This window comes from Cyanistes caeruleus, chromosome 1 (genome assembly GCF_971803275.1).
Source record: "Cyanistes caeruleus chromosome 1, bCyaCae1.hap1.1, whole genome shotgun sequence".
In the NCBI taxonomy this organism is placed as follows: domain Eukaryota; kingdom Metazoa; phylum Chordata; class Aves; order Passeriformes; family Paridae; genus Cyanistes; species Cyanistes caeruleus.
The window spans coordinates 70,597,553-70,622,953 of NC_141701.1; the positions used below are offsets into that span (position 1 = coordinate 70,597,553).

General features: G+C 39.5%; 2 protein-coding genes across 3 annotated transcripts in view; both read right to left on the minus strand.

The window, feature by feature from the left end:
* The window catches only part of LOC147655578 (ATP-binding cassette sub-family A member 13-like), a 40,603-nt gene extending 28,623 nt beyond the window's left edge, over positions 1–11,980 (minus strand). Inside the window, exons 1-2 of the mRNA XM_086897643.1 lie at positions 11,618–11,980; positions 274–367 (exon numbers count right to left, since the gene is read on the minus strand). The gene's annotated coding sequence lies outside the window, so the exon portion shown is untranslated. The remainder of the gene's footprint in view (positions 1–273; positions 368–11,617) is intronic.
* A 1,324-nt stretch (positions 11,981–13,304) lies between these two features.
* On the minus strand, positions 13,305–25,061 carry UPP1 (uridine phosphorylase 1). Of its 2 annotated transcripts, XM_023921851.2 has the most exons (8): positions 24,932–25,061; positions 22,329–22,394; positions 19,412–19,529; positions 18,788–18,946; positions 17,664–17,778; positions 16,997–17,206; positions 15,411–15,557; positions 13,305–13,963 (listed from the first exon to the last, which is right to left on the minus strand). In XM_023921851.2, exons 2-8 carry the CDS (start codon positions 22,379–22,381, stop codon positions 13,824–13,826), a joined length of 942 nt encoding a protein of 313 aa, XP_023777619.1. In that variant the 5' UTR covers positions 22,382–22,394; positions 24,932–25,061; the 3' UTR covers positions 13,305–13,823. The 2 variants fall into 2 exon arrangements, with proteins under 2 accessions (XP_023777619.1, XP_023777618.1); XM_023921850.2 differs by lacking the exon at positions 18,788–18,946 and having other exon boundaries at positions 24,932–25,044.
* Between the last annotated feature and the right edge of the window lie 340 nt (positions 25,062–25,401).

A 25,401-nucleotide genomic window follows, 5' to 3' on the forward strand; every position in this document is an offset into this window, starting at 1 on the left:
TAAATACAACTAAAACCTAAGCAATCTCCCTTACTCCAAAACTGATGTTTAAATCTGATTGTCTTACCAATCAGATCTTAAACTTTGTATCTCTTTCCCACATAAATACAGCTTCCTCAGATCTGTAGCTGGACAAGATTGAACCTCTACTGTAGGACTCTTTCCACTGACTCCACTGCATTTAAGTCCCCCTTCTAGGATGTCTTTAGTGTTTGCTAAATACTCCTTCAAGTAGAGGCAACCAAAATAGAAGACAAATGAAACAAAACATACAGTTTTCCTTGTATTTTGGGGGCTCCTGGAAGCGGATGGCAGCTAGAATCAAAAAAAGTACACATGGCCACAGTATTTCAGTGAGAGAGAGGACCTGAAAAAGGAAATCAGAACATCATCAGTCTATAGAACACAGGGCTTGGGAACAAATCATTAAAATTCATGTGTCATTTAATTTAAAATAAAACCATTAAATATCCTCTCTACCCCTACTTAAGGAAAAATAAATTCATTAAAGCAAGTTAGCAACTGACACTTTTATTTGAAATCTGTATAACTTTATGAAATAACACTTCTTTCAGAACAGAAAAGTAGTTTTCATTTCAATTTATAGTGTTTGTAGATACTTTCTTCAGGTCAAGATAGACTCTGGCAAGGTGATGACAATGACCTTCAACTTTCCCATACCTGAGCCTCCTAAGTAATCAACAGCATTTTGCACTTTGCTGCTGTTTCTCATGCTCCCCAAGCCCTTCCTGGTGGCATACCTCTTTGTTCTTCCCTGGCTCCCTGGCCATTAAACCCTTCTGTCAACTGCACTCAAATGCTCTCCAAAATTGCCTTCAACATCTCCAAGAGGGAAGACCAAGTGAGATCAAGCTAACAGGCATGAGGCTGCCCACAGCTACACATCTTATATCCCAGTGTTACCATTTCCAAGGCCACAATGACAAGGCTCACAAGCCGATGTGCCACAGGACTCAGATTTTGAGTGTGTCTTCTCTGAGCAGATTGCATATATACAGTGCGTATTCATGCCTTTACAGAGAGGGCACAAACTCACAAACAGATTGGAAGCAAGAAAAAAACACAAAGAAAAGCAATTGTCTCAGTTTCCAGCAGCAGAAAGGAAGAAACAGCCATTCAGCCAAGTTTCAAAAGACTTCTAGACTCACTGATAACAGCATTAGGGAAGTGTGAATACGGGCAGAAACACTAGAAATGATAGCCATGCTGAAGATCTCCTATTAGAGGCTGTTAACTCCTCTGGAGCATACTGAGAATTTTATTTCTGAACTGTCAGAGTTGAACCAAATCCCATCACAGAAGTGATTCCTAAACTTGGGCATGTCAGAAAAATGTCTAAGAATTGTAACATAATGCTTAAGAACAAAATCCAGTGGCAGAGTTTTCTCTGTGGAGAAGGACATCTGTGCTGAACATGAGACAAGGTTTCCTGAAATTTAGGGAAATTGCCATTTATCTAAACTGATCACACTCAAAACAATACAGGAGCCAACCTAATAAAAGTGAGGATGGTGCTTTCAACCTTTTAGGGATCAGCAAGGGTTGTCTGCTCCCTAGGGTGCAGGGATCTGTGCATAATAGTGCCATCCAGCAGGGTAGGGGATCCACCCCCCAGGGACCCAAGAAGGGGAACAGGGCAAGACCTGCTAGCACAGCCAGCCTCAAACAGGAGTCCAGATCCTCTCTCAGTGTCACAGCAGGTCAAGTCAAACAGTGGCCAAGAACAAGGGCTGAGGTTGAGAGCAGTATCCCAGGCAGGAGCAGAGGGCACAGAAGTCCCATTTCAGCTGAGCCTTGAGCTGCATTGAGGCTGCCCAGAGCCATTAAACTTTGCAGAGGCCCAGAACCTTGACAGCATCCTTCCCTCCTTGGCATATTCATCCCCATTCCTCCTGTCTGGGGTCAGATGAAGGGCCTTACTGTGAAGCAGAGCCACTTCTGCAGAGTATCCATGGGCTCTCTATGAGAAATTGAGCCAGCTGCAGCAGCTGAGGGAAGGGACATTGCAGAAGAGACTTGGGAGGGGATGTCACCAGGCTGCCCAGGAGGGGCTGGAAAGGATCCAGCTGTCCCTGGGGGCACACAGTGCAACCACTGTGACCACACAGTGGCTAGGGGAAGGTCCCACAAGAAGTTCAGAGTGGGCTGTGGGAGACCAGAGCTTGAGGGGTTTATAGGGAAAGGCCCTGGACAGCCACAGGCTGGGCTCCCTGGTACCACCTCAGGGCTCAGGGCAAGCCCAGCTGTTAGTCAGGGCACAGTACCAGCCAGCTGCTCCCTGAAGGGCACCAGGGCCCTTATCAGAAAAGGCCTGCCCAGCAGTGCCCCCAACAAGGCAACAGGTTCTGCTGGGAGCCTGGATTTCCAGGTGGGCCAGGGCTAAGGCTGAGCCAGGAAGCCAGCCTGCAATGAGGGTCAAACAAACAGCCCTGCCATCTCTGGCACAGTTCATGGGAGGAAAGTACAGCTGGATAGGTACTCCTGCTCCTTCTGACAGGAATTTGGGATAAGAACTGAGAAGGCACCTGCAGAGGAAACAGGTTGGAGGACTCAATGAACCACCAGCATGCTGCAGACATTACACGTGCAAAACTGATCTTAACAAGTAAGTTTTTTGTTGTAAACATGGGAAAGTAATGCTGCTATATATTAAATATATAAATTATATGTTTATATATAAATATATAAACATATATTAAATATAAATATAAATGCTGCTGTATATATATATACTTGTGTTCAAATGGGAAAAGTGCCCACAGAAGGTCCAAAGAAAAAGTATTTATGAGATTGCAAGATTGCAGTTCTTGCACAGCTGCTTTGCCCAGGCACTGAAGGGAACTGGAGCCTGAGAGCACATGACATTCTGAGGAGATGCACCTGGGAGAAATGGTGAGTTTTGGTAGCAGAGATTTAGGACCCAGCTGATTTTAATTCCGATTGTCCTCAAAATTAGGGCATCAGAATTTAGTAATCACATTTCATCCTTTACCTAGCTACAAACTTGGATGGTAATAAACATTACCTAAATGATAGTTAAGAAATGCAGTAATGGAAAACTAAAGTAGTATATTTGTCTGGTAGTGTGTATCTTCTGAGCTAGAATCTGTAGTCCTGAAGTAAAACTTCTGAAAACAAATGAGAATGTGTCTTTGGCACAGCTGCAATTTCAAACTCCAGCAAGTCAAATGTACAAAAGAACCTGTCCTGCCTTTGAATCATTTTGGTAGAAGTTGCTGATACCAATCTGAATTACAGTCAAAAGACCTGTTCCTTACAGAACTCTTACATATGTCACAGCCTTTTTACTGCATAATACCAACTAATGCTACATGGTACTCATGACACTTTCCTAGTTCAACAGCCCTCACTCGTCTTCCAGCCCTACCTGCTGATAAATCACCATGAGAAGAAAATTGTGTTATACAGACAGATCTACATGATATGGAACAGAGCTGAAGCATATCAGATCTTTCAGGGGGTGCTTCTCTCTTTAGATTCACAAGGGTCTGATCATCTCTGCATAGGTGGATGATCCACCTGGATTTCTCCTCCAGGAACTGCAGATGGAACACCTGCACAGCTCACTGTTTGCACAACAGCACACAAGCAGGTTTTGCAAGTGCCCCAGGGCAGCTTCTGCCTATCAATAGACAGAATGAAGTTTGCTTTGGATCACCCTTGTAATTCCTGGCTTGGAGAAGTCTGCCTCTCAGTGAGTTCTCTACTCAGGAAATCTACCAGTTAGACAAACTAAAAACTTACATGGATTAAGATTTTTTTTTTCTTTCAGAAATATATGAGAGAACACTACACAGAACAAGAGCAGAAATAGATCCACATGCAGGAAAACAGGAGATACAGAGAAGCCATTTGATGCACACGGATGGAACATTCAGAACTGTGTAGGGGTGGAGAAGAATAGGACCAACAGCATCCTTCCCCAGAAGTATATTTTATATTAAAAAACATCACTTTCATTAATTTGGGGAATAAATTCCTCTCTGAGGAATTTTATTGAAGGCTAAATATTTCTGAAATGGAAAGGTGTGTATTTATTTAATTGAAATAATCCTATACAAAGCAACCAACATGCTTCACTGCAAATCCCCAGATCATTACAGAGAAGTGAAATCAGTATGAAACTATTAATTGAAGTGACCTGTTTTCCCACAAAAATATTCTCTCACTTGAGAAAATTCACTTCCTTCTATCCTAAAAAATTGTTTCAATCACAGTAAAGGTAAAAGGCATCTCATATCTAATTTTCATGATTTTAATTTTGACTTCTGTTGAAGTAGCTGCCACATTATTTTGCATATTGGAATTTGAAAGGTTTAATTTGGCTTTGGAGAGCAGTTAAGAAAGGAAATTTAGAAGTTTATATAATTGTGATATACAATACTTTCCCTGTATCTAGATTTTGATCATGCAAACTTTCTTACATTACCTATATGCACCTGCAATGTGAATAAAATTGATTGTCTCCCTTGCCACTGCTTACCAGCACTCTAGTATCTAATGCTAATTAAAAGATAAGCAGTGGCTCTTCAAAACTTCTAAGAAATTTGTCTCGTTTGCAAACTGCAGAGCATTGCTGTATTCAGTTGTTTTATAATAAAAACAACATGTTGTTCTCTACTTGTGTTTTCAACAATTAGGTGACAAAAGGCAAAACAAAAACAACTTGCAGCTAGCCTGTCTTTAACAATCTGCAGTGAAAAGGAAAAATCGATAGACACACTCTTTCCAACAGATATTAAAAAGTTTTAAATATCCCTTTTTTAATAATTTCCAAACACTCACCGGTTGCCTCACACGGCAGAGCCAATTTTTCCAAAACAGAGCCTTGAACTGGTGTACAGCATGCCCCATATCTTTTCTTCATCCACTTGCAGAGTGGCTTCTTAAGGACTTTCTAACTCAGAATCATCTCACCAAGAAGTCCAAACGTATTATTCAGAAGCTGATTAATTCCAGCACTAGGGAATAGTTCAAGAGATTTGCCTGCCTCCTCAGAAAAAGATGAGATAATGTTTCTGCCTCTTGTTTTGCTGTTGTTGAGGAATCTCATCTTTCTGTTTTTCTTCTCAGTGCAATGAATAGTAAGGGAATGGGTTTATAGAAATGCCTTCAGGTTTCTTTACTCCACAGCATACATTCTTGCACTTGTTTCTACTTTTCTGGTATAAAAATGGATGCAAAAAATGGGGGGGGGGGGTGCAGAGGGAGGGGAAGAGTGTGTAACACACATTTGAGTTTTTCCAAAGTTCTGTGACTTTTTATGATTTCAGTGTTTATGTCTGTTTGTTTGCAGATGCTTATATTTTTGGAAAAAAAATAATAGCTGGAAAATAAATAGAAAAATAACTCTTTGTCACCACATAGCCCTAAAAATGCAAGTATGCTTCTAGAACATCCTTACATCCTTATGAGTACACATCTAGCACTGTAGTGGTCCCAACACATCATCATATGACTGTTGAATTTTCTCTTGTGGAGGGTGTATGTTTGATATTTCATGCTCCTTTACCTACATAGAGGGGGAATATTCCAACAGCAGAAAACTCTATCAATTAATTGCTACATGCTCCCTGGGATGAAAATCAGTCTTACAGCAGCAGATCTCTCAGCAAAGAGGTGGGAGATCAACTCCTTTTGCAGAAGGGGAGCATGTGCTCTGTGGCAGCAGAGCCAGTGGAAGGAATCTGGTGGTGCAGAGGATGACCACCTTACACACTAGGAATGACACTGTGAGCAGAAGAGTAAACTTTCTGGGTTTTTTGTTCTACACAAATGAATTGCCTAAAAATCTGATCCCCAAAAGCTCTCTCTGTGGTCAATAGAGATATATAATACAGACATTATATAAGGTAATTCAAACCATCTAGAATCTGAGTCATGATTCTCACATACATACACACACACATAGGACGGCATGATGCCTGAAAAAATACTCTTTATTTCTTATTATTGCTGAGTAAATTGCATCATTGCACTTTGTACAAATGTATTCCTATTGAATGAAAGACACATCCTAACATTCACAGCTATTTTTTCCCCATTAAGAGGAAAATCCCCAAAATACAAAATTTTTTTGGATATATAAGTCATCAAAGAAGAATCCAACTTCCACAAGATTTAAGCCAAGGCAACAATTTTAAAAGTTAATAAATTTGCTACTTGTGCAATGAACAACTGCATATCTGCAGGTCTAATTAGTTGTCACAGTTTCTATGGGATGGGGGTTAACTGGTGTTGAGTGCCTTAGCTTCCCTCTCCCAGGCTTTGGATTTGGGTTACCCAGCAGCAGTTTTGGCCTTTCAGAGCACACTGTAAACTTAGTTACTCCACTTCCTGGGAAACTGACTGATTAGTCTGTTAAAATGTCTGTATTTGAAATTGTGCAAAATTCTGTTTTAATATTTACCTTTCCCATGGTTCAAGGAATAGAGAAAAAACCAGACTAAGTGGGTGTTATAAATTCATCAATTTTACATACTGGTCAAAATCATCTCCCAAAAAGCAGAAATCACACATGAAGTTATGGCAGAATACTTCTGCCATACAACACAACTAGCTAAACACCTTCATATCTTAAATATGGTGGTATTTCCTTTTATATTCTTTGCTCTGACACTGAAAAATTACTGAAGTAATCATTTAGTTCAAATATAAACGTGAAAGTCCTCAGGGCATACTAAAAAAGGAAACAGTTTAATGTTTACCTGAAAGTCATTAAGCACATATGTACCTTTGAGTCTGGATTAACTAGTACCTTTCCAAGGAGCTCCACTTTACACCTGGATGGCATTTCCAATTTTAGCCAAGCAGTGCTAAAATGCCTGCTATTTCAGAATATGGACAGTCTTTTTTCTTGCTAGGGTCAAAGGTGACATAGCAGTGATGCAGATTCTGTGCATAGCAGAAGTATGCATTTTTAAACAAATATTTTTCAGAAACTGAAATTGAAATACTGTTAATTTTTAATATTAAAATGGCTGGGATCACACAGCCATTCTGGAAAACCAAGGAGCAGAATCTATAGAATGTGATTTGTAGGAAATTATAAATTACTCAGCATAATGAATTACAAGCAGTTACTTATCAAAGCAACTCATATGGAAGACAGTTCCTGTGTGTGAGCTAAAGCAGTTCGCATGAACTTTTTGCCAAATTATTTTGAACAAGTCTTTCTGCAAAATTTCTGCTCATCCGACTGTGACGTGTTAATTTACTATGGTCTATATAATTACAATCTCATAAATGTGCAATTCTATTTTTACGGTAACAGGAACCAACTATTTTGTATGTAATTAGTGTCAGTACTAATGAATTACTGACTCCTCATTTTACTATATAAGATACTCAACAGACAAACACCTTTCACCATCAAGTTATGCTGACTTCATTTGTCTCCTACTTCATTAGAGAAGTCTCTCACTTCCTACAGAAATTAATTCTTGCCTATTTTGGTGTCCTCCAGTAGTAGACCTGTTTTTTCTAGAATGAAATTTAGGAAAGCAAAAGATATCCCATGAACATTCCACTAAGAACAATCACTGCAGCGGCATTCTGGGAAATTACTTCTAGAAGTAATTTCAGAAGACACAGATTATATGAGCTTGATTGTACTATTTGAATGTCATAGAAATATGCAAATTATTAAATCACACACACACACACACACACCCGCCCCCAAACCAAACCCTTGGCACAAAAGATAATAATGTGAAAATGAAGCACAGAGGCAGGAAAATCAAAGGATTAATGAATATTTTTGGAAAGATGTATCAGATATATTGCTGCCATCCTGGAATCTCTTTTGAATCCCTAGGTTTCATCAGGACAGCATCAAACAGTATCCTGTGCAAGTACCAGCCTTAAATATCTGTATTAACTATATAATTATTTTGTTATAAACAGGGAATATCTTTATTAACTGAATGCTTTCTGGGCTTCTTGACAAAGTGGTTATAATCCATGGCAACATCTTGAGTATTACAGGGCAAATTAGAAAGCCATGGATTGCATCATGTGTTCCACTCACTCCTTCTGGAATGGAAAAAAAACTGGCTCAGAATTGGGTCTTTCAGTAAGGACAAGACAGAGTGACCTGCCCTTTTTTGCTTAGCTTTAGCAGGCTTTGCCTTAGTTTTAGCTTAAAACTCTAGTTTCATATTATACAAGTCATCCAGTATCACTGGAGCTGAAAAGGCAGAAAACCTCCTGCCAGCTCTGGTTTTAAAACTTGACTGCTTTTTAATATTATACTGTCACTGTCGGACACAGAATTGTTCACACGGACGCAGCTCGAGGTGTGGTGAAAGAAGAAGAAGGGTTTATTTGTTCTTTCAGTATTTATAAGTTTTCAACGATGACCAGGGATTGGATAGTCAGGTTACCACCTTCCCAACTGCACTGGCTGAGAGAGATGTCTATCAGAAGGCATATCTTGGAATAATCTATGGAATATATAAACACCTATGTTTATAGTTACTTTCCTGGGAAAGTGGCTAGAAATTAAGAAAACAATATCAAAAGGCCTGATTCTCAGGGCAACATTATACCATCAACACGCCACGTCTAACCTACAGTTTTAATATAATTAGAGTAGGCTGGCAAGCACTTTCAAAGAAACATAATTTTATATGTTAAATAGGTTAAAGCCTGGGAGCCAACAATACTGTTTGGTATAGACAGGAACACAGTCAGTTCATGTGAGAATATGGCTGAGAATCTGGCAAACTAACCTATTTTCCTATCACCACCCACCATTTCTTTCACAAGGTTTACTGAGTGATCTCAAGGCTTTCCTTTTAACATTAATAGGAGTACTACTTGTAAATATTTACATGGGGCAGACCTATGTTTAGACAAAGTGCCTGCAGGATGACATCAATTAGTAGCATCTTTTTTGGGAGACACTTTGTGTGTGCAAAGGTAGGGCCTGATGAAAAATGTCAGTTGTGGGCAAGGTCAAATAATAGGACTGATTAAAATGGAGTTATGTGTTAAACCAATAAAACAGATCAAATCTCCCAAGGAGGCTGATAGTTTGTTAGCGCTTCTGGGGAGCAGTAGGAAGTCTACTCTCATAAAATGACAGACAGTAAATTGAAAATTTTCTCACAGCCACAAGCACAGCACCAACACGAAGCATCTCTAATAAGGCATCATGTAAAATCAGCTCTTGTCTGTCTTTTGCTGATGCCTCACTTTGTTTGTAGCCCAAGAAAAAGCACTCTACCTGGCAGCATTACTTTTTCCTCTATTATTTTACCACAGAGTTTCAGATTTAATATTGCTCTGCTCAGTGACCTCCTTTTTCTTCAGCAGAAAACTTCCTGGACTTTTAATTTAATCCATACTCTAGAGTATAATATTAAATGGTATTTATTTTAGAATAAAAATGTTATTTAGAATATTATCACTAATATTTCATTAATATATTATTAAATATTATTATTTAGAATAAATATTAAATTTTAATTATTTTAGAAAGATAAAACATTATTTTTAGTCACTCAAAGTCTGAGAAACTTTCAGGGAAAGCAAACCTCAACATCTTGTAGCAAGCCATAGTAGTGACATCTAATCACACTACTGTGCTTCCTTGTTATTGTTATTGCATGCAGATCCTATCCCCAAAGCCCAGTTTGCTGCTTCAGTTTTCTTTAACCTGTCTTCTCAATGGAAATTAAAAACATTCCTGATTCAACCACATAAACATTTTATTTAGGAGTATATACTAAGATCCCAACTTCAAAAAAAAACCAGTTCTGTTACACAATGCACTGAAAAACTTTTACAAAGAACTTTTAATTAACTGAAATGATCAAATTATTTTAAATATAAAAAATCCTTCTCTGAAATATATCAAGATGACAAAAATAAAAATCCACTCCTTCAAGTCACTATCTGAGTTACTGCTCTTTTTCAGTCTCTCACAAATGTAAAACCATCGCATTATAGCTTGTCTTCATTATGATCTCAACCATTTCTTTAACAAAATGGTAGGAATAGGCCAGAACACCATGCATCACAGAACGAACCATTGTTAGGAACCACTTTTTTCTCCCTTCCAGTGTCCACTCTATTAAAATCTTCTGCCTTCTTCTTTGCTTTTATCTCTTCTGATCCCTGGATTAAATGGATTGTATAGTATTTTGCTAGATACAGGGTGGCACAGAGAACCAACTGTGGTTCAAGCAGGCCCCTGATTTTAAATAGGTTTCTGGTGTTTGTGGGATTTGTAAATGTACTAGGAGACAGTGCATTATGTAATATTCAACATATATGTAATATCACATATAGTTTTTTTTAAATATAACCACTCTGAATCCTGATTCACGTTCTACAGAAAGAATAAGAATGGCTAATATTGAACAATTGACTTGCATATAAGACCTACAAAACCTGTAAATATTTCATAAAACCTACAGGAAGGTAACTTCTCGACTGGATGCACACAAGTGACTCATTTCTTTATGTCCCTGTCCAGTTGCAGTCATAAGGGAAAATACAATTGTTCACATCAAGCTAAAATTCTGGCAAGTTTCCTCTGAAGTTTGGAAAGGTATTTTACTGCATGTCAGATGTGTCTGTAGAGTGACCTCTTGCATTAGGAACACAGCACCAGAGGATGGGGAATAGCAGAAACAGAAGGATATTTGGTATCCTTTGATTTCTAATTTTAAGTTTTCATATACTCCTTTTACTCCATCTGTTGGGAAGCACAGAAGTAAATCTTTTAGCATAAAGAAATGTAAAAGCAGTGTCGTAAGGAACAGTGAAAAGGAGGAAGGACATACAGGCAAAAGGCAAATGACTCATCTTTCAGAGGCTTATGCCAGGGCCTTGGCTATTGATTTAATACAATAACCATGAATGCATGACCCTTAGCTCCAGCTCAGCCAGGTCACAAGACCATTTATATTTTAACACCTAGTACATAAGAGTTCTCATATTAATTCTCAGAAAAGAAGTGCCTATATTATTTGACTGTAAATACAAAAACTTTTTTGTTTCATTTGACAACACACACTGTTAAAATAATTCAAGAATTTTATTTTCTAACAAGTTTCTAGATTCATTCTGTCTTTGCTGTAAAAAGACAAATCACATCGTTTTAGATTCATACCTCCAGGACAACTGTAGAAATATGCTTCCCCAGAGTTTCACAGTCACATTAGGTGTTTGTTTTCTGGGTAAAGCATTTTTTCTTCTCTTTAGGTACTCCTTACTAAGTATTCCTTATACAACAACAAACTGTCTCCTCCAAACTCATACTGGTCCATTTGGTTTAAGACTTGCTTTACCACTGAGTGCAGCACACTCTGAAGTGATCTCGTTTTTATCTCCCTGTTACTGTTTTGAGAAGACAAAAGATGTGATTTGTTGCATGTTTCCCAAAGTACCTCAAAAGTTTCCCAAAGTACTTCACACAATGCCTAGGCAAGCACCAGGCATAGTTAAACACAGATTTTTTTTCTCCTTCTCTGAAGGTGAAACAGTTCAGACAAAATTTGAAGCCATTCCCCCCTCCCTCCTTCCCTTAACCTTAGGGGGAAAAAAAAATTCTCTGACAACTTACCTTCAAATAAATAAGAAAATGTGGGCTTAAAATTAAGAGAAGACTAGATCGTAACTTTCTAAAAGTTACTAATATGTTTTCAAGCTGAAAAAAATAATGAAATCCTCATTGGCAGTTTTCTGTTCATGAGTTACCCTTCCTTCTTTAATGTTCCCATCATATTACTTCCAGTCTCTGTCACTTGGTGACTGTGCCTGCTACAAACATCACTCGCTTATAGTTCTAACACTTGTGCTTGTTAACAGCATTGCAGACTACAGTCCTCACAAAGAAAATGTCATTTTGCTGGGTCGGCCACAACTGTTCTTAAAGCTTATTCAGACTATTTGACCTGTGACCCCCGCTAGGAGTGGACCCTCCCTCACTGCAGGGGGAGGGGAGGGGAGGGGAGGATCGAAGAGAAGAGACGAGGGAAGAGAAGAGAAGAGACGAGGGAAGGGAAGAGAAGAGACGAGGGAAGGGAAGAGAAGAGACGAGGGAAGGGAAGAGAAGAGACGAGGGAAGGGAAGAGAAGAGAAGAGACGAGGGAAGGGAAGAGAAGAGAAGAGACGAGGGAAGGGAAGAGAAGAGAAGAGACAAGGGAAGGGAAGGGAAGAGGGAAGGGAAGAGGGAAGGGAAGAGGGAAGGGAAGAGGGAAGGGAAGAGGGAAGGGAAGAGGGAAGGGAAGAGGGAAGGGAAGAGGGAAGGGAAGAGGGAAGGGAAGAGGGAAGGGAAGAGGGAAGGGAAGAGGGAAGGGAAGAGGGAAGGGAAGAGGGAAGGGAAGAGGGAAGGGAAGAGGGAAGGGAAGAGGGAAGGGAAGAGGGAAGGGAAGAGGGAAGGGAAGAGGGAAGGGAAGAGGGAAGGGAAGAGGGAAGGGAAGAGGGAAGGGAAGAGGGAAGGGAAGAGGGAAGGGAAGAGGGAAGGGAAGAGGGAAGGGAAGAGGGAAGGGAAGAGGGAAGGGAAGGGAAGGGAAGGGAAGGGAAGGGAAGGGAAGGGAAGGGAAGGGAAGGGAAGGGAAGAGAAGAGAAGAGAAGAGAAGAGAAGAGAAGAGAAGAGAAGAGAAGAGAAGAGAAGAGAAGAGAAGAGAAGAGAAGAGAAGAGAAGAGAAGAGAAGAGAAGAGAAGAGAAGAGAAGAGAAGAGAAGAGAAGAGAAGAGAAGATTTTCTTTAACTGACCACATTTGAACTACAGCAGCAAAGCACCAAGGAGTATGATTTAAAAAAAAAACCAAACACTTAGGCCAATGTTAGTAGAAAAAACTGCAGTTGTAGAAAAGGTTTTGATGGCATGTACTGCTAAGAGGTATACTCCAGTTCCTCAGAACAACTGAGAACCATTTGCAACAGTGAGTGTTACATCCTGAGAATGGAGATGAATAGCCATTAAAAAAAAACAAACAAAGTAAAACCAAGGGGGAAAAAAGGGCTACCATAATATTGGCCTGTGAACATGCTGTGCATCTCCAGAATGACTTCAGTTACTCTTCATAAGTAGGAGTCTTGCTTCAACAAATGATTGCTAGTACTTGAATGCAAAATTACTCAGTGCATAAATATTTCCTGGGTATTGATTCAATTCTTTAGATAAAATATTGCTATTTGTCTTTTATTAGCAATATTATTGCTAATATTGGATCAGTATATAGACAGTATAGATATTCAACAGCTCAGTGTCAAGACCCTAATGCTTAGAAAATTCAGTCCCACACTTTGCAATTTCATGAAATTTTAATATATTAAAATAGTATTGTTTATTTCTCAAGGTCTGCAAAAAAATAAACTGAATTCACTTTAATTTTTCTTTACAAGTGAACCAACAAAGACAATTTTAACTTACATAATTTTTTTATAACAATAAGAAAATTAAGTTAATTTGCTGGTATGCCTGTACTTAGCAATAACGGTTGATTTTCTCTCTACTTTTTCTTTTACAGCAGGGATAAATAAAGCTTTTCATTATCATAGGCTTGTCCTTCACATCAGATCCACTTTCCAATTCACAGAAAAGTGAGTTTTATATCCAGCAATACATAACTAAGCAAAACTTAACTGAAGTCTATTCAGCACATTCAGTTCCCAAAGAACAGTGACATAAATGATTAATTTCCACTGACACATGGAATGCTGTAAGTTATACTGAAGCAAAAGACCTGCAATGCACAGAAGTGATAACCATGACTACATCTGTACAAAGGCCTTCTCCTTCTCTAAAACATGAGACAGATATTTCATACTTTCCCAAGACTTTTCTTAATGAAATATCCCACTAACTTCTGCGGCCTCTGCTGGTACTCCACAAGGACATCATGTGAGTTGCTGATTTGATCCCCTTCAAGCCGATTCAGAAGAGTGACACACACTACAGCAGCTAGAAGTTAAAAGACAACATTAGGTAGGAATGACACTCTTGCATTTTACATTCTAAAAGCATACACATTTGAACAAACCACTAAAAGAACAGAAATACAAGCGAAAACAAACCCCAAAAAAGAATGTGCAGTACCATGAGATGCTAGGAGACTAGCATGTTGTGGATGATACTAGGTAGAAATAGTTTAAGAGAACTGCTTGTTACACTAATACAGCCAGAGCTCTCAGGCAGCTGCACTTATTGTTGTATCACGATTCTTATGCTTTCCTTGATAATTCACAAGTATCCAGGACATGACTGGTATGAAGTGACCTGACACACTGTTCTAGCAGAACAAGTTACAGCCTCCACTGGAGTGCCTGTGCTGTAGGTGCCATCTGTCAGGAAGCAGCAGATAAGCTGCCTCCACATTCATGGACAGGGAATACTGCAAGTACATGAGGACCCCAAGTATCATCTCAGGTTCATATGCTGCCTTTCAGTAATCAGAGCCCCAAAGCCAAAACCTCTCCTTTCAATCATGCTCAGGTCTATCACTCAACCCTATAACTCTGCTCTGTCTGGAATTTCTGCCAGTGGCAATTTGCAGAGCACAAACAGTAAACACACATTACAGACCTACAAAGCAGAGACAGCAAAAGGCCTACTGAATTGCCATGGGATAGTACTGGTTGGTTTTTTAATCCCATTCAAGCCAATAAGAACTGAGTGTTGATATAACCATTGGCCTTTTTGCTTGTATTTCATCATTTTGACCTCCTCGAGCTTAAAGGAGTTTGAGAAACATCAGTGTTTTAAATCAGCATATTCCTTGCTAAGGAAAGTGAAAGAAAACAGTTAATATGATAAGAAAGAAATTATTATTACATTATTATTATTACATTATTTGTAATTGCCCTTTTTTACTTAGCATGCATAAAAAAAATTTAACTCATTTTATGATTTGGAATGGTTTATTCATGATGCTACTAAACATCCTCAAATGTTTAAGAATCACAGTCTAAAGTCTACAGAAAATAATCATGTGTTCCATTTGATATGAAAGTATAGAAACTGAGTATAGTTACATATATATAGATGTGAGAATCACTTGACTGGTTAAACTAAGCAGTTGCTTTCTGTAAACTTCAAAAGATACTGGAGAAAACAAATGATTGCCATAGGGTAATTAGGTACTTTAAGGACTTACAGGGTTGCCATGGCCTAGAATAGCAAATGACAGAAGTAAACTGTGTAAAAACAGCGTGAGGAATTGTGATAAATTGTGACACAACTGACACAAATCAAAAAAATCATAGCAACAAAATTATAAGCAGAAATATCTTTTATATACATGCATATGTGCAGAAGGTATGTTAACCTATTCCTCTGCAGTTTTAGCCACAAATCCCCTGCAATACAGAAAATTTCCTATAGCCTGGATAAAGTGACTAAGTTAGATTACCTTTGACACCACTGAGATTACACATTGCAGCAAATACAGAAGACTCCATCTCAATGTTTCTGACACCAGACTCATAAGCATTCTTCAAATACTGCAGCTTTTCTTCTTCATCATATAAGCAGATTGCACCATCCAACCTGCCCTGTCCTAGAAAGTAATTTTGTAGAACATTTCATAGTGAAGTCATAGAGCAAATTCATATTTGAAAACTCAGTTATTACAGTTTCCTCCATGCAGTGTTCAGCTTTCACTACTAGTAGTACTTTTACCAGACTACTAGTTTTTATTTTTGTGCACAAGACAAATAGGACAAAGTGATTCTTAGCTATTGCTAGAGCGTATACATATTATTTGTATTCTTTATAATGTGAATCATGGTAATTTAATTAGTCTTCAAATTCATAAACAGAAAAACATATGTAGTACGTTCTTGCATGTACAACAAGTATCAAAATTCCACAAGAAAGGATATATGGAAGGGCTGCATTTTTAAATATCTTTAATCACTGTCTAAAAAAAACCACCAGGCTTAAAAATGCTTTCCTGTTTCTGCCTTAAAAGGATGAACATTTTATTACTTAAAGACTTTCCAAGGTAAGAGATGTAGTCTCTTAAGTTAAGTAGCTAATATTGTAAATTTTGAGAAATTTTTTACTCAAATTATTCAAGAATATTACCTACAGACAAGACAGCAGCAGGTCAAGTACAGTAGAGTTGATTTATACTGTATTTTGCTCAATATATTCTTGGGTTTGGGAGATGTCCTTGGTCCTGTTCTCAGCTTTTGCTATATGAGTTGAAAACAGTCCTGACACTTTTTTTTAGTGTTGCTTGCACCTGTGGCTGGTGCCTGAGATACACGAACTGACAGTGTGTGCATCTGCCCAAGCTGGAGCACTATAATAAAGATAATTTGCCACCTATTCAGCAACAGTCAGAAAGTGGGATCAAGTGCCACTTTCAGTCTGTCCTCACAAGGTTTGAAAGGTGTTTCCGAATGAACATCTAGATTTAAGAGACCAGAAAAGCACCTGAAGCTAAACCTGTATGTTTATCCAAAATAGGCCTTGCAGGTTTTGTGTCTCCTACATAGCAGCACTGACACAACTCATCAAAATATTATATTTGGTTGCCTCATCACTGCTTTGCTCAAATTGAAACAAGTTCAAATCCTCTTTTCAGAGAATATTTATTTTAGGTACTTAACCAGTGCAAAGAAATCCAACCCTAAACAAGTCACAAATAATTCCCACTCCTCTAATCCCCTAGGATGCTTCAATAAATCACATAAATTTTGTGACAAACATACCTGACAGGTACCTGAGAAGTGTATAATAGACTATATATACTTCAGAGGATCTATTAAAGCTAGGGAGAAATCTCCACAAAATTAAAAGTTTGATACAGCAAACTGCTAAGTGCTTGATTTTACGTAGATGAAAAATAGATTAATTGAGATTTGTGAGACAAGCCAGAGTAGGGAATGAGTTCTGTTAGTGAACTGCAAGCTTAATGTTAATATAGTATTCAATATTTATCTATCACTGCTTACCAATACTTTTCTGTTGGTCTATTACCAGCCTTACCTTCATAAAAATCCAAAGTGCACATGGTGTTTCCAATGACTGTATTGAACTGACCAATTTCTTTACTGCACTGCATCAGCTCCTTAGCCAGCTGTTCATCCAGGTTAGTGCTGCGAATTACTGTCTTCCCCAGAACAACCTGTTCCAACTGAGGTTTGAAGGTGGCATCTACAGACTGTCTAGTTATAACAACTGAGCCCGGCTCCAGACCTGCAGAAAAAGGAAATAGATATATCTTCATATTGCAGTTAACAAGTAGTTTCCAGACACACAAAACATACATCTTGACCCAACCCTGCTTCTTTTAAAGGTAGCAATTTTTGCCTCTGAATCCACCACGATAATTTTTTGTCCATGCCTAGCTACTTCAGTTTATTATTACAAATAATTTCTGAAATAATTAATTTTTTCTTTTTTCACTTCTTTCTTATATTTTCCATACAGGACAAGATCATCCTTCTTCTCACATTGTCAGATGTTTAAGTGCATTTTTTTCTCTGCAAAAGCAGATGTTGCATTTATTTTCAAAATTACAGAAAAAAAATGATGCATCGCCTGTGGAAAACTGTTCTGACCATTAATATCTTGCATGCAGAGCAATGCTTTATTCACCTGCAAATATACTTTGATTTGCAGAAAGAAAGAAAGAAATCAAGAAGGGAAATACCTATTCCACCAGAGGTGCCAATGCGAATTATGGTTATGTCAGAACACTTGGCATGATACAACAGTTTGATCAGCTCGTGCAACATGATTGAAATAGAAGGAATGCCCATACCATGCTGAAAAGGAAACATAAATTAATATTCCACATTCACACAAACAGTACAAAATATATATGGAAGAAGCAGGTGGACATTATCTCCTGCCTGATACTGTTTTTCCAAAGGCCACCTAACTCACTCCCACAAAACCCCCAACCTCTGCACCTACAGAAAGATACTGAAAGGGCCTACAAATAGACTCCCACTAGCTTTGGCAGACTGTGGATGAAGTACAGTATTTCTAAATATCATAAATTACAAAACATTTACATTCTCAAAAGTATAAATGTCCTTTCTGAAGAGCTGACTAATGCACTTCATCATGGAGCATTTCCTAAAGATAAGAAAAACCCCACTCTGATTTTTCACCACCCTGAAGTGCTAGTGAATAATTAAGCTAATTTTTTTTTTCAAAACACAGACACCATGGTTTAATCCTGACATTCAACAAACGTAAGTCCACATTAGCTTGTACAATATTATGATAATTACAGTTTACAAGAAAGACTGGAAAATAATACTACAGATTTGCAATTGCAATTCAAGCACATAATTCTATCTACAAATTAAAGCTAAAAATTTCTTTCAAATGCATACATGGGTTGGCAGCGCCAGTCCCATGGAATGCTACTCTTAAGCACATTTGACAGTGCCATTACAGATACACAGCTCTGGGTGTGGTACAGACATTTTTTCCAATACCCCACATGCATCAAGTGACTGTTTTCCCCCACTTTTCAGGGTACAAGACAGGGATGAGGCAACAGTAACTGCTAAAAAAATCTATAAAGCCATTCCTGCAACACCTCAATGATACACTGAGGAAAAAGGATGCAAGAAGGAGCAAAGGTATTGGAGATTTTCCTTCTTACAAAAAGGGCTAAAGAGGAATCCTTAATTAGCTGACGGCACTGTTTTAAGCAGCTTGATTTGGACTGAGAAGTATTTAGAAGAAACATACATTCAAATTTTCTGCTTTGAACAGCATCAAAACCATGTCCCGTGTCAGATGAGGGGCTGTACTTACACTGACAGACAAAACAGGCCCTACTTTGTACATTGCGTAGCGGTCAGTGCCTGCACAGATGTTGGGGTAGTCACACTCAGGGCTCCCAAGCCCCAGCTCCTCTGCTATGTAGGCAATAAAAGCTTTCATCCGGGAAGGACTTCCCCCAACACACACAAACTGGGGTGGACAGAGTTGAACAAAACAAAATCAACAGCATGATTCTGTATGTCAAAGAACATGCAAAGAACAACATGAGTATACAAATGCCTTCAGTTAGTGCAGATTTATCCCCAGATATGAAGAATTATGGAAAAAAAATTCAACTTCCTATATGGCACTCAAATGCCTTCACCCTGTTTAAACTAATGAAAAACAAATATTGACATAAAGACCCAACAAACAGAAGTTGTATCTGAATAGAGCCTATAGCATTTGCCTTTTTACTGGATGAAAAGAGACAGTCAAAAACAACCCCAGCTTTGTTGGATACCAAAAGTGACAATAACCCACAAAATTTTTCCCCTTTTGCATGTACTCCTCAATTGTTAGTAGGCTGACACATTTAGTCTTATTCTGAAGACAGCTACACTTTCACCTTCTGCAGAAAAGCACAGGCTTGCCGAACAAAGCAAAGCATCTTACCTTTACATCCCCAAACAATGTTGGAAAATCATGGGTACCAGTCCCAAGAGCAAAATGGTACAGGATGTCTTCTTTCATTTTCTCCAGGTGAGGGTTGCAGAGATGAATAAAATTCTCTCTGCCAAGACAGCAGCATTGTGAAACATATAGAATTTATACAAACCCATACCTTGAACAGATGACAATTCTTCAAAGTCGAGTAGTCAAAAGTTGGCAAATGCTACACAGAAAAATGCCTGCACTACCTTATTTTGGCTCCTTATGCATTGTGTTAAAGAAACACTAAATTTCATAACTGCTTTACATCCTATAAAATATCACATATGACACTTCAAATTCCATTCATTGCACAGGATGAAATTGCTGAAGAAAAGCCCAGATGTTCGGATGCATTTGCAACAGTGTAACCTTCATCTTAAACAGTATTAAAGCTGGGAACCAAATGGGTCTTTATGCTGAGTAGAACAATGGGAACAAGACCAGGGAAAATTCAATAGCGCACCATATTACAGAGGCAATCTATAGCAAAACTGAAAAGAAAACTTGACCTCTGTTTTGACTGAAACTCCACCAGTCAACTCTCTGTCATATAGAAAGGAGGAAAAAAAAACCCTATGGCATGAAACTGATAAAAAGGGTACAGAGGATCTGGAAAAGGAAAGAGAAGAGTGGACATCTGAAGCAAGGAGAAAACCATAGAAGTGAAAAAAAAAAATTCAAGAAAAAGGGAAAAAGAGAGGAAGAGGTAAAAAGAATTGACTTCTTTCTATGGGCTTCTTGTAAAGAAATGATACATCAAAAAAGAAAAAGAAAAACTAATCTCTCTGAATGGACAGGAAATGACAGGACATGGAGGCAAACTTGAACTACTTGGCCTGTGGGATCACCTTCATGGAAAATTCAATAGTGGACTAACTAAACAAGCTGAATGATTTATAAAATGTCTACCTTCTGTGCTTGATGTTTTAAGTTCAATTGGAACAGGTAGGAAAGACTAGACAACATGTACAAGCTTAAGCAGAACATCAGCCATTAGTTCAAAGTCACTTCTGAGAGATGGACTCAAGCATTAAATAGCTTCCAGACACAAGAAGATGACTTAATAGCTTAATGAAGGCTCAGTGGAGACACGGTATGGCTCAGCAAATTCAAACTGCTTTGTCAGACGAGACAAACGAAAGAGTTTACCTGGACTTCATTCAAAAAATCATTAGGACAACTCAGGAACAACTCTGAAGCCTAAACAGAGGTGTTTAGCACCATTTCAGATGGGCTAGGTCACTAGGCTATCTTGTGTGCCTTCTAATGCCTCTCTAGGAAGGCAGTGCTATCCCATAGTTCCTATGCCTTATCCTGTTCCTGTGCAGTATGAAGGAAGACTACAGTGGCCAAGATGCCCATGCTGAGGTCACTGAACTGTTCCTCAAAAAGCAAATAGTTACAACCCAGATATTCTAAGTACAGCAATTTCTTCTGTTCTTAATGGTCTCTCTCCAACATCATTAATTATCCAGTAACAGCTGCACAAACAAGGAAAGAGGTGTTATCCCAACTCACCCTATCTGTCTCTGCCCACCACACACAATGACCTTCAGCAACTGAAGGACCTGACCACCCAGCCAGACAGTCCATTCATCCCTTCAGTAGGAATTCCCTTCCACCTCTCATGGGGCCCCATTTGCCTGTCTTCATACAAATCCTGCCTGAGGTGGAACCAAAGGCTTTGGCTGCCTTTGTTCTTCCCTCCAAGAGACCTGTTTGACTCTAGGAGAACTTAAGAGCAGATTTATGGCCTGTCATGAAGACACAGACAAACTAGGAATTCACCAGCTCATATTAGCAAAATTTCCAGGCTTCCTCCCCTGCATTATTCCTGTTCAGTTTTGTGGGACTCTCTACATTTATTTACTGGGTGACTCGCTAATGCAGATCCAATATCCGGCTGTGCTGTTGTCCATTGGAATGGTTGGAATATTATATTGGAATATACAAATAGGATAGGATATGATTTGAAATAATTTTACAATAGATCCTCAAGCAAGCAAAAAAATTTACTTCCTTCTTTATGAGAACACTGGCAATAAAAGCTTCTCTCCAGGAAATATATCAAGAAAAGGCAAGGCTCTCTATTGAAAGTGCAAGGAAATTCATGTGGTATGTGCCAACACCACTGTCCTCATGCCTGGCCAAAACACAGCCTCCTTTCTCATCAGTAGCTATATTCCACCCTTTTCATCTCACACCCCACCAACAGAAATCTCTGACCCACCACCTCAACACGGTGAGAAGCCGTTATCAACTTGCTCACCTTATCTGCATATCTGATCGTAGACTTGGACCCCAGGGTAAAATGAGCAATAAAAACCAGCATATTGTTATGTGTACATAGGACCAATGCCATAGATTTACAGGAGAGGCAAAGTTTGCCTGATAAAAATCCTTGGCATGCAAAGCACAGGAGCAGAAAATTTATTTCCCTAAAGCTGTTGTAAAGCACCTACAACTTCTAAGGGTGTAAGTAAAATACAAATCCAATGACTAAACAGGCATGTAGCAGGTTTTAGTAAAATAAGCCTAAATTAAGGATTAGAGAAACGCACTGAAATAATTGTTTGAACTCTTGAAGCAGCAACCAAAGTCAACATTTCAGCAGCTCATCGGTTTAAAATAAAAAAATATATAAACATCACCCTCCTTTGAAAAAATTCACTGCTGAGAGAAGTTAAAATGGCTAGCCAGCAAAGTCCCCTGCATAGGTGTGGTAAAGCAATAAAGCACCCAATTGTCAAAAGAGCTGCTACTGAATACTTGGCATTATTATCACAAACTTTATCTTAAAACTAAATGAGTGTGTAATGAGTTTGGGGAGGAAGTTTAAGTGTAAACTTGGACAAAATAATTAATTTCTCAATCTTACTTTGAAGCCTGTCCATCATCAGTTTTCTTCTCAGTTGAGGAACCAGGAGCCATGTATGTTTTACACCTAGAATTATATTTAAAAGAAAAACACACACACATATATATATATATAAGTGCATCAGAATAGTCCCCTCTGTAAAGCTGGAAGCATTAACAGAGAGAGAAACCTGCTGTATTGATGATAATTACCATTAATATTATATTCCCCAAATAATCTAGCCACACTAGTTTTTATAACTGAAGAAAAAGAGCAAAATGAGCACCTACAATTTTTACAGCTGAGCATCACAACTTTCAAAGCCCTAAAAACTAAATTAATCCCTTGATATCGCAACCCCCACTTCACCACTACCTCTGTTCTGTGCTATGAACAGCTGCAGGTTCACCAGCCACAGAGAGGCAAATCTCATTGCTAACTAATTCACCCTATTTCTTCCATACCTCCCACACCAACAGTGACTGCCGAACCAGCTTTAGTCCCCTTCCACCTTTGGTTCCAGAAGGTCTCCAAAGCTCAGCTCCAGATGTCAGATGCCTGAAACCTGAGTCCAGGAAGCATCTCACTCATAATATCCTCCTCATTAAACATCTCCTACTGACCTTAAAAGCACTCCTTTCTCCAGCATAAAGCGAGGAATATAAAACTTAAACATGACTTCAAAAAGCCACAGCTCTCCAGTTTGTCATCTATCCTGAATACTTTTTTTTCTGATCCATTACCTTAACCTATATGCAAAACCTTCTCCTTTCTGCATTCTTCTTTACATTTAAATAGGCAAATGTATCACTGAGGCTTTCATGCTGGTCCAAGGACAGAATTATAATTATAGAATGATTAATTTATTATTAATTTCAGAGGCAACTAAGGCTACATGCCAAAGTTGGTAATTTCTGGGAATGCCCTTATGGGAAGTATTGAATCACAAAGTTTTGCTCTACCCTCCATTAAGAAAGGTCTGACATTACAGCGATTATAACAGAGACAGGACTGTAATCCTTAAAAACCCCAGGATTACACCACAAGGAAACAGAAAGAAATAGGTCTTGCAACAGAATTACATCATATGTGAATTTCTAATGAAGTGCACAACCTAACAAAATAAACAAAGAGACCTGCCTGTTAAAAGCCACTGAATAATGGAAATGTATTAAAATTTATAAAGGGCAATTTGTTTTCTTCATTCAAAATATCAACCTTATCAAACTTCACATGTACTAGGTATACTAAACCTAGTATTGTATACACATGACTATACAATGGTCATCTATGGTCAACGAGGTGAAGTATAAAAGTTGCATTTATAATCAACTACACTTCATTATGGTAGTATGAAGTATAGTAAGCTACTACTGGGCATCACCATTATACCACATACATTACAGGAAAAATACATCATTTCTTCCTACAGTGCCACAAGTCCCAATAATAGAGGAGTTAGAAGCTAGGAAGAAGAAACAGCAAAGTTATTTTTATGTAGCAAGAAGAAAAATTGCTGCAAATAAACCAAGGGTATTGATTCAGCTCTTGTTCACAACGCAAATTTTAAATGTTCTAGGTTCTGACCCCCTAGGTAATCACAGATGATACACTTCAAAAAGCTGAGAACAAAGTTCTGCCAGTCCAAAGGTCTGGCATACCCCCCCCTCAAGAGCACCCAGATGGAGATGTCTTGGCAGGAATTGAAGGAAGGAGCAAGCATAAAGCAGCTTTCCCATGGCAGACCCTGACAGCAATCAGGTAGTAGCTGACAAGCAACCAGTTAATGTAAAACCACAAAACTCTCACACTGTCTAACCAAATGGAAATTTTTACAGACATGTCAAAAGTTTCTGCAGTCTTCCTCAGCCAAAGATAAAACTGATGTTCAACAATAATGTAATCCCAAGAGGACTCAGATAAAGAAAGGGCACAATCTATTTTAAGGTGTGTGCACATCCTAGAATGGTTTGGGTTGGAAGGAATCCTAAAGGATCACCTACCTCCAACTCTTCTGCCATGCGCAGGAACACCTTTCACTAGACCAGGTTGCCCAGAGCTCTATCTAGTCTGTCCTTAAACACCGGAGAGAGGAGCATTCACAACTTCTCTAGGCAACGTGTTTCAGTGTCTCAGCATCCTAATAGTGAAGAATTTCTTCCTAATATCTCATCTAAGCATCTAAATCCTCAGACTAGTGCTTTAAACACACGCAGAATCCACTATAATTGCCACCTCTCATTTCCTCCCCCTATCTGTCATTCTTGAAGGAAGCCCACAGTCAGTGGTTTCTGCAGGGAAAAGCTCTTGTCTGGTGTTCATCTACCACCAGGAAAAGCTGACGCCACTGCAAAGTTGATTTTACCCTGCTGGTCCCCTCGCTGCTGGCGGAGCGCTTCCCCGGCTCCACCAACAGAGCAAGCGGTCCCGTCCGCCCGGACGCCGCGCCACCGCCGAAACGAGCGCTCGACCGCACCGATGCCTGCGCCGGCCGCCTCCCCTTCCCTACCCACTCTCGCGCCCGCGCTCCGGCGACCGGGGGTGGGAGACACGGCGGGCACCCCACCATCCACCCAGGAGCGGACCGCGGGCAGCCGGGGTGGCCGGCGGGACGCAGTTCTCACCGGGTGCAGTGGGATCCGACGCTGGGAAACAAGGAAAGCCGCTCGCGCTCCCAGTCGGGCTATGGGACGCCCGACCGAGGCGCCTCCCGCCAACGGCGGCACCGCCCCGCCCCGGGCCCGATTAACTCCCTGCGCGCCGGGGAAGCTGTGGGAAGCGCCGTGTTCCGGGGCTGGCACAATGTGCCGCTGTGGCAGTAATGCCGGGGCCGGTGGAGATGCAGTCGGCGTGCAGGGAGAGCGGGGCTGCGGGCCTCGGCGGGAGAGCTGCTGCCAAGGGCACGGGCGTTACGGAGTACCTTATAATGGAGATTAGAGATGAATAGGACGTAAAAGAAAAAGGCCAGGAGACCTTCTGCTCCCTTTAACAAGCCTTTATTAGAGAGAACTAGGACTCGAGGTGAGGTCTCGGGCTGCGAGCCGCCACCGCAGCTCCCCGTTGTCGACGTCGGGAACCACACAGGCTTATCGTC

Excerpts from the sequence above, each read along its gene's own strand:
- UPP1 (XM_023921851.2), bottom strand. The coding sequence starts at position 22,381 with ATGGCTCCTGGTTCCTCAACTGAGAAGAAAACTGATGATGGACAGGCT. Across the intron at positions 19,530-22,328 it reads GATGATGGACAGGCTTCAAA|AGAGAATTTTATTCATCTCT; the intron begins GTAAGATTGAGA and ends CTGTCTTGGCAG. Across the intron at positions 15,558-16,996 it reads CACTTTGGATTTTTATGAAG|GACAGGGCAGGTTGGATGGT; the intron begins GTAAGGCTGGTA and ends ATTACTTTCTAG.